Source organism: Entelurus aequoreus, linkage group LG21 (assembly GCF_033978785.1).
Source record: "Entelurus aequoreus isolate RoL-2023_Sb linkage group LG21, RoL_Eaeq_v1.1, whole genome shotgun sequence".
In the NCBI taxonomy this organism is placed as follows: domain Eukaryota; kingdom Metazoa; phylum Chordata; class Actinopteri; order Syngnathiformes; family Syngnathidae; genus Entelurus; species Entelurus aequoreus.
The window spans coordinates 30,599,698-30,609,452 of record NC_084751.1 but is presented as its reverse complement, the minus strand read 5'-3'; the positions used below and the strand labels follow the sequence as shown (position 1 = coordinate 30,609,452).

At 39.2% G+C, this 9,755-nt stretch overlaps 1 protein-coding gene across 1 annotated transcript; it reads left to right on the top strand.

The window, feature by feature from the left end:
* Positions 1 to 3: 3 nt before the first annotated feature.
* LOC133638596 (uncharacterized) lies at positions 4 to 3,514 on the top strand. The gene is made up of 2 exons (XM_062031383.1): positions 4 to 344; positions 424 to 3,514. The coding sequence occupies exon 2, from the start codon at positions 1,166 to 1,168 to the stop codon at positions 3,512 to 3,514; it is 2,349 nt and encodes a 782-aa protein (XP_061887367.1). The 5' UTR covers positions 4 to 344; positions 424 to 1,165.
* The last annotated feature ends 6,241 nt before the right edge of the window (positions 3,515 to 9,755 follow it).

The following is a 9,755-nucleotide window of genomic DNA, read 5'->3' as shown; positions in this document are numbered from 1 at the left end:
ATTATGGTTGTGAATTCATGTTACATTTTTTGTAAATAAGACACATTTTGTTTACTATAAAAAGGGCAATTTATTTCCTATGTTACACCGCTATTCTCGCGAGGTTTGGTTTACTATTAGAGACTGCGAGACCTGCATTCGCCCAGACTTGAAAAAGACTTTGAGCGAGCCATCAGCAGCAGCAAGAACATTTCGCTAGCTGAACAAGGTATTTTGTTATATTGTGTCGAATTGTTCTTTATATTTATTAAGTACATTGGTTTAATTATTGTACGCTTATTTAGTATGCACAAGACTGAAGTATTTGCTGCCCAAGAACCTCCGAAGTGGCAGGCGGCCACGAGGTAGCTATTTTGTTTAGCACTTTAGTTTCCTGTGACTGAACTATGTCTAAAGCATTGTATTTCATGTCTTGTCCTGTAGTTTTCACGGCATAAACCCAAGTAAAGAGCCCGTCTTTAAGAAGCCTTGCCAGTGTTGTCATTCCGCAGCCACAGTGAAAACTCAACCAGCCCAGCGCCGGTGAGACACGTAAAGACGACAGCAGGTGCAGTGGGTGACGGTACCGTGGTGCGACACCAGAGGGCGCCATTACCAAGCTCATCACACACAAGCAACTAAGCAGTGCATCTACAGTAAAAGGTTATAAGAATGAGTAAAGTGGAAATTAAGAAAGGACAGTGCTAATAGAAAAACAAGTGGTTTAAGTCAAGTTTAAAAGGTCCACTATAAGTTTCTACAGCATATTTGTCAAAAGTTACTTAATTTTTACTGTACCTTATTACCTCAAAGTGATGCATTGTTGTTGAATTAAGATTTTTGTGCATTTTGCTTAAGGTCAAAACAGCATTTTAAGTTTCTAAAAGGATATTTATAAGTTAAAGTCCAACTAAGCGTATTTGAAGAAGTATTTTTGGAATTTAAACAGTGTGTTAACCAAACGCTAAATATGACTGACAAAGATAGAGAAGAGTTACCACTTAACGAAGTTGCAGAACATGATGAAGTGTAAGCTACAGAACAACAAACTGTTCGTAAAAGTGAAAGAGTAAGAACATTAACCGAAAAGGGTAAAGAGCTTCAAGAGGAGAAACTAAAGAGACTCCAACACAAATATGCAATTGTTTTTGAAAAATGGAGATATGAAGCAAGATTGAGCAGAGTAATGCTGAGAAAGGAAGCTTCAGAAAGTGAATTAAAGGAGTTAATCAATAACGTAAACATCACTTGTAAAGATGTGCAAGTCGTTTATGACCAGATACGTCAAATACAATCTCCTGAAGCAGACATTAGACGTAAAGTTGATGCATGCACGTCACTCTCCGGATTTATAGTCAACAGAGCTGAGAAATGGCTTGCAGGAGACATTGAGGATGACGAAGAATCGTGGCTAGATGTCGGATCATGCTTAGGATCTGAAAGTTCTAAATCAAGGTCAAAATCACGAAGGTCCAAAAGTAGTTCAGGACAATCCTGCTCACAAATAATAAAAAGAATGGAAGCTGAAGCTGAAGCAGCTGCATCTCAAGAAATACTAGCAGTAATGGACGAGCAGGAAAGGGAAACAGCTGAACGGCAAAAATTGGAACTTGAGAACTTTGCAAGGCAACAAGCAATGGAAGAGCAGCGTAGAAAGATCGACCGCTTGGAAGAAGTTAAGAAAATGAATGCTGCCAAAGCTCGCGTAAAGGTTTACGATGAAGTTGAAAGTACTGCTGAAAGTCGAAGTTTGTTACACAGTATTAAAGCCGCGAGTGAAACCCAAGCAATCCCTATCACACCAAGCACTCCCTTTCAAGCTATAAACACAACCCAAGTATTTCATGCTACAAGCCATGCGTTTGCTCCACACAGTCAAAAAACTCCTATCATACAAGCAAAGGCCACAAGTCAAACACTCAAAGCATCAAGTCCACCATTCATCCCTCAAGCCACACAAGTTCAAACGGTTGTAACGCAACCCCAGGCAAATTCTGATCTAGTTGGCATACTAGCAGAAGCAATAAGTGCAAATCGACTTCCAACTCCAGAACCTGCATTGTTCACTGGAGACCCACTAAAGTTCAAAGACTGGCAGTTGTCATTCGAAACATTAATTGAAAGAAAGAACATTCCCAAGAATGAGAAACTTTACTATCTCAGGAAGTATCTCGGTGGATCTGCAAAAAGAGCAGTAGAAGGATTCCTCCTAGTAGGAACAGATGAAGCATACGACTCAGCTTGGAAAGTGCTGGAAAAGCGTTTTGGAGATCTGTTCACCATAGGAAAATGCTTCAGAGACAAGCTTCAAGGTTGGCCAAAAATAAGCTACAAAGATGGAAGTGAGTTAAGGGAATTTGCTGACTTTCTTGGAAGTTGTGAAGCTGCGATACCACACATAAAGGTACTAGAAGTTCTCAATGATTGTATGGAAATTCAGAGACTCTTGTTGAAACTTCCAGATTGGTTGACTACAAGATGGAACCGCACAGCCATGAAAATAAGACGAACAAATAATGGAGAGTATCCATCTTTCCGCACATTTGTAGAGTTTGTGACTATGGAAGCTGACTTAGCGTGCGATCCCATAGCCTCAATGCAAGCACTCAAAGGTTTGGACACAAGTAAACCCAAACATTCACGCAGTCAAGTCATTCAAGCAAAAACGCTTACTACAAACTCAAGTCACTCAACAAGCTCAGGTCACACAAATACTGTAACCTGTCTCTTCTGCAAAAGGAATGGCCACACCCTTGATAAATGTTTCAAGTTCATGGAAAAAATGGTTCAAGATCGTATCAAGTTTGCACAGACAGAAAAGCTGTGTTTTGGATGTTTAAAGACTGGACATCATTCAAAGAAGTGCGATAAAAGGAGCACATGTGAGAAATGTCAAAGGAGACATCCTACATGTCTGCATGACAACAAGTTCATGGAACGTAAAAAGGCAACACCTGCAAACAGTGAGGATAACTCTCAAGACAAAGTAGACACTAAAGTCACAAAGGATGAAGACAAATCTACCGCAATCTCTAACAGGGTAATTCAAGACACCTCAAGCACGTTGACATCCTCTATACTACCTGTCTGGGTCTCATCCACAAACCACCCAGAGAAAGAAGTTCTAGTGTATGCGCTTCTTGACTCACAAAGCGATACATCTTTCATCTTGGATGAAGTAGCTCAAGATCTCAACACAGATAAAAGCAAAGCCAGTCTGCGGCTATCTACTATGTCCGCCAAGTCAACAGTTATACCATGTGAGAAGCTGGTAAACCTTCAAGTCAGAGGATATAAGTGGAAAAAGAAAAGCATATTACCACCAGTCTTTACTAGAGAGTTTATCCCAGTTAACAGGTCACATATCCTGACGTCTGAAACCGCTTTGAAGTGGCCTCATCTGGAAAAGCTAGCAGATAAGTTACCACCAATGCTCGAATGTGAAGTTGGTCTGCTTATCGGCTATAACTGTCAACAAGCCCTTCTACCAAGAGAAGTTCTTGCAGGCAAAGAAAACCAACCCATGCACAGCTAACCGATCTCTGCTGGAGCATAGTTGGTTGCTCGTCTCAAGTCCACAATCACAATGATGCCATCGGCACAAGTCACAGAATCATTGTGCGTGAAGTAACTCCTGCGTCACAACCAGCAGTTGAACTCAAACATCTCGCATCTCAAGGTAAAGACAAGTTCAGCAAAGGGACTGTCAAGTTCATCCAAAGAGGTTTTTACGTTGATGATGGACTTGCTAGTGTAACGTCAACAGCCGAAGCCATAAAACTGGTCAAAGAGTCAAGAGCACTTTGCAAGACAGGCAAACTCCATTTGCATAAGTTTGTGTCAAACAATAAAGAAGTGCTCGAAGCAATTCCCCAAGAAGAACAAGCTCAAGCCAAAGACCAAAACCTGGCTCTTGGAGAACCCCACGTTGAACGCGCACTCGGAGTACAATGGTGTATCGAGGCAGATGAATTCCAATTCAGAGTCCAAGTCAAAGACAACCCGTTGACAAGGAGAGGGGTGCTCTCGACAGTTGCATCAGTCTATGACCCCCTTGGGTTTGTCGCCCCATTCATACTGATTGGAAAGCAAATACTCCAAACGTTGTGCAAAGACAAAGTAAATTGGGACGACGATCTCCCAGACCACATTCTACCACGGTGGGAAGCATGGTTGAGAGACCTGCCCAATCTGGCAGCTCTGAAGATCCCACAAAGCTACTCAGAAGACATCAATGTTGTACAGTACGAGTTACATAACTTCTCAGATGCAAGCCTCGAAGGTTATGGCGCATGTTCATACCTCAGAACAATAAGTAAAGAAGGAAGAATCAGTTGTTCACTAGTCATGGGTAAAGCGAGAGTTACACCGACTAAACAAACGACCATCCCAAGACTCAAACTATCATCAGCCGTGACTTCAGTCCGCAACACAGATGTAATCAAGCGAGAACTGGAAATTGAAAATCTCAAGGAATATTATTGGTCAGATTCACAAGTCGTATTGGCATACATATCCAACGATGCAAAAAGATTTCACACATTCGTCGCTAATCGAATCCAACGAATAAGACAAAGCACAAGTCCTGAAAAATGGCAGCACGTCAGCTCAGAAAACAACCCTGCTGATCATGCCTCAAGAGGTTTAAGCGCAACTCAGCTGAAAGAATCAAACTGGTTAAAAGGCCCAGATTTCCTTCGGAAACAAGATCTTCCAGTCAATGAGGAAATGGTGGGAGAGATCGAAGAAACGGATCCCGAACTCCGTAAAGGTCACACGCACACAACACAGTCAAAGGAAGCAAACCCAGTGCTAGAGCATTTACAGAAATTTTCCGATTGGTCAAGAGCAATAAAGGCCATCGCCAGACTCAAGAGATTCATCAAAGAATATAAAGGTATCCAACAAAGAACAAACAAAGTCACAGATCTTGAAGAGAGAAAAGATGCAGAAGTGTTCATCATCAAGCTAGTGCAAAGAGAAGCTTTCCCTGAGGAAATAAAGAAAATCAGATCTCAAAAGGAAAATTCTCTACACAAGCACAACAGACTAATACAGTTGAACGCTTTCCTGGACAAGTCAGATGTTCTCAGGGTGGGAGGAAGATTATCCCAATCAGCCTTACATCATGATGTGAAACACCCCGCAATTCTTCCCAAAGAATCTCACGTGTCAGCCCTACTCGTCAAACATTACCATGAACGTGTACATCACCAAGGAAGAGGCATGACTACAAATGAATTGCGTGCAAATGGAATATGGATCTTAGGATGTGGAAATGTTGTTTCATCGCACATCTACCGCTGTGTTAAGTGCAGAAAATACAGAAAAAATCTCCAACAGCGACAGAAATGGCAGAAAGTTTCAAGAAACCTGCAAGTAAATGATATTGTGATCATACAGGATGACAACGCTCCAAAATGTAAATGGAAACTGGCTCGAGTGATAGAGACTTTGGAAAGCCCAGACGGCAAAGTTCGAAAGGTGAAGTTGAAGACCAGTTAAACCACTTTTGACAAAGGGAAACCACTGACGAGACTGATATATCTAGAAAGACCTATTCACAAAGTCGTGACCCTACTTGAGACTGACTTACACAGTAAAACAGAGTCTAACCAGGATACTTCTTAGAAAATCACATTGAGAGTGATTTTGGTGGGAGTGTAAGTGTTGTTGAAACTTACACTTAATATTTTTGTTTTAAGGGTTAATATTTTTTGTTGAAAATTATTATGGTTGTGAATTCATGTTACATTTTTTGTAAATAAGACACATTTTGTTTACTATAAAAAGGGCAATTTATTTCTTATGTTACACCGCTATTCTCGCGAGGTTTGGTTTACTATTAGAGACTGCGAGACCTGCATTCGCCCAGACTTGAAAAAGACTTTGAGCGAGCCATCAGCAGCAGCAAGAACATTTCGCTAGCTGAACAAGGTATTTTGTTATATTGTGTCGAATTGTTCTTTATATTTATTAAGTACATTGGTTTAATTATTGTACGCTTATTTAGTATGCACAAGACTGAAGTATTTGCTGCCCAAGAACCTCCGAAGTGGCAGGCGGCCACGAGGTAGCTATTTTGTTTAGCACTTTAGTTTCCTGTGACTGAACTATGTCTAAAGCATTGTATTTCATGTCTTGTCCTGTAGTTTTCACGGCATAAACCCAAGTAAAGAGCCCGTCTTTAAGAAGCCGTGCCAGTGTTGTCATTCTGGAGCCACACACACACACACATATATATTAAAGTACCAATGAATGCAACACACACACTAGGTGTGGCGAAATTATTCTCTGCATTTGACCCATCACCCTTGATCACCCGCTGGAAGGTGAGGGGAGCAGTGGTCAGCAGTCTTTGGTATGACTCGGCCGGGGTTTGAACTCACAACCTACCGATCTCAGGGTGGTCACTCTAACCACTAGGCCACTGAGCAAGTAAATATATATATATATATATATATATATATATATATATATATATATATATATATATATATATATATATATATATATATATATATATATATATTACACACAATATATACAGTATGTGTATATATATATATATATATACATATATATATATATATTTCATTTTCATTTCATTTTATTTTTATTTATCTCCTTCATTGATGTGCATCTTTGATAGACAATTATACCACAATTATTCAGTTAAACAGTTACACATCAATGCCTGAGAAGGAGCAGGATGAAGAAAAATCTTATATTTTCCTGCCCCATTCAACCTAATACGTAGTCTTACTTAATGGTGTATAAACCAACAATTACATCCAAATATAACAAAAACAAACAAAAAAACACAAAAAATACACAAGTGCAAAACTTCATGAAGTACAAACCGAACAAAAAAACAAAAGAAGTAATATACACCTCACGGGATGATACAAAACAAATACAAAACCAGGCAAAAAAGTAAGTAAAATAATAAATATAAAGCAAAATGTAAACACTTATGGCTGTCCATATGATTTTATTGTTCTGTCTTTATATATTTTTTTCAATTGTAATATATTTTTACAATCTTTTATCTCATTGTAAAGAGAATTCCATAGTTTAACATCTAACACAATTTCCTAACTCATATGGAAACGGGGTTTGTAAATATAAACGGAATACAATAATTTGCAAATCCTTTTCAACCCATATTCAATTGAATGCACTACAAAGACAAGATATTTGATGTTCAAACTCATAAACTTAATTTTTTTTTTGCAAATATTAATTAACTTATAATTTCATGGCTGCAACATGTGCCAAAGTAGTTGGGAAAGGGCATGTTCACCACTGTGTTACATGGCCTTTCCTTTTAACAACACTCAGTAAACGTTTGGGAACTGAGGAGACACATTTTTTAAGCTTCTCAGGTGGAATTCTTTCCCATTCTTTCTTGATGTACAGCTTAAGTTGTTCAACAGTCCGGGGGTCTCCGTTGTGGTATTTTAGGCTTCATAATGCGCCACACATTTTCAATGGGAGACAGGTCTGGACTACAGGCAGGCCAGTCTAGTACCCATACTCTTTTACTATGAAGCCACATTGATGTAACACGTGGATTGGCATTGTCTTGCTGAAATAAGCAGGGGTGTCCATGGTAACGTTGCTTGGATGGCAACATATGTTGCTCCAAAACCTGTATGTACCTTTCAGCATTAATGGTGCCTTCACAGATGTGTAAGTTACCCATTTCTTGGGCACTAATACACCCCCATACCATCACAGATGCTGGCTTTTCAACTTTGCGCCTATAACAATCCGGATGGTTCTTTTCCTCTTTGGTCCGGAGGACACAACGTCCACAGTTTCCAGACACAATTTTAAATGTGGACTCGTCAGACCACAGAACACTTTTCCACTTTGTATCAGTCCATCTTAGATGAGCTCAGGCCCAGCGAAACCAACAGCGTTTCTGGGTGTTGTTGATAAACGGTTTTCGCCTTGCATAGGAGACTTTTAACTTGCACTTACATATGTAGCGACCAACTGTAGTTACTGACAGTGGGTTTCTGAAGTGTTCCTGAGCCCATGTGGTGATATCCTTTACACACTGATGTCGCTTGTTGATGCAGTACAGCCTGAGGGATCGAAGGTCACAGGCTTAGCTGCTTACGTGCAGTGATTTCTCCAGATTCTCTGAACCCTTTGATGATATTACGGACCGTAGATGGTGAAATCCCTAAATTCCTTGCAATAGCTGGTAGAGAAAGGTTTTTCTTAAACTGTTCAACAATTTGCTCACGCATTTGTTGACAAAGTGGTGACCCTCGCCCCATCCTTGTTTGTGAATGACTGAGCATTTCATGGAATCTACTTTTATACCCAATCATGGCACTTACCTGTTCCCAATTTTCCTGTTCACCTGTGGGACGTTCCAAATAAGTGTTTGATGAGCACTCCTCAACTTTATCAGTATTTATTGCCACCTTTCCCAACTTTTTTGTCAAGTGTTGATGGCATCAAATTTTAAAGTTAGATTATTTGCACACAAAAAAAATGTATCAGTTGGAACATCAAATATGTTGTCTTTGTAGCATATTATACTGAATATGTGTTGAAAATGATTTGCAAATCATTGTATTCTGTTTATATTTACATCTAACACAATTTCCCAACTCATAAGGAAACGGGGTTTGTATATACTCTATATACACACACATGTGTGTATATATGTATATATATATATATATATATATGTATGTATGTATGTATGTATGTATGTATGTATGTATGTATGTATGTATGTATGTATGTATGTATGTATGTATGTATGTGTATGTATATATATATATATATATATATATATATATACGTATATATATATGTGTGTGTATATATATATATACTGTATATATATATGTGTGTGTGTATATATATATATATACTGTATATATATATATATATATATATATATATTTATATATATATATGTGTGTGTGTGTTTATGTTTGTGTATATATACACACACACATGTATATATGTACAAAACCCAAAACCAGTGTACATTTACGTAAACAAACAAAAAAAATTATATTTTGTAAACAACTTAGTGTATAAATACATCAGTAGCCTGTAAGACAATTTAACAATTACAACAAAATAAGACAGTTGTTCCCTTCAATTATATACAGTGATCGGTTTTAGAAAGTTTCACTTTTTGTAGATTCCGTTTGCAACAAAAAGTGTTTGCCAACAATGGAATGGATTACCATAGGGCCAAAAATTGTGCGTAATCGTATCAAACTAGTCCCTCCACAGAGAGTGCCCAAATAAAAGAATCCCAGGCCTTGTAGAATCAGTTGTGCACCTTTTTTTTATTGACAACAATTAGTTTGCATAACCAAATTATTTCTGCACAAACCGTCTCAGGGAAGCTCATCTGCATGCTCGTCGCCCTCATCGGGGTCTCCACCTGACTGCAGTAACCGACTTGAGTGGGCAAACGCTCACATTTGATGGCGTCCGGATAAATCCCGGTTTTCACTGTTTAGGGCAGATGGCAGACAGCTTGTGTGGCGTCGCGTGGGGGAGCGGTTTGCTGATGTCAACATTGTGAATGTAGTGGCCCATGGTGGGGGTGGGGTTATGGCATGGGCAGGAGTGTGTTACGGACAACGAACGCAAGTGCATTTTATTGATGGCATTTTGAATGCACAGATACCGTGACGAAATCCTGAGGCCCATTGTTGACCATCACCTCATGTTGCGGCTTGACAGTGCACAGCCCCATGTTGCAAGGATCTGTACACAATTCCTGG

Excerpts from the sequence above, each read along its gene's own strand:
- LOC133638596 (XM_062031383.1), top strand. The coding sequence starts at position 1,166 with ATGCTGAGAAAGGAAGCTTCAGAAAGTGAATTAAAGGAGTTAATCAAT.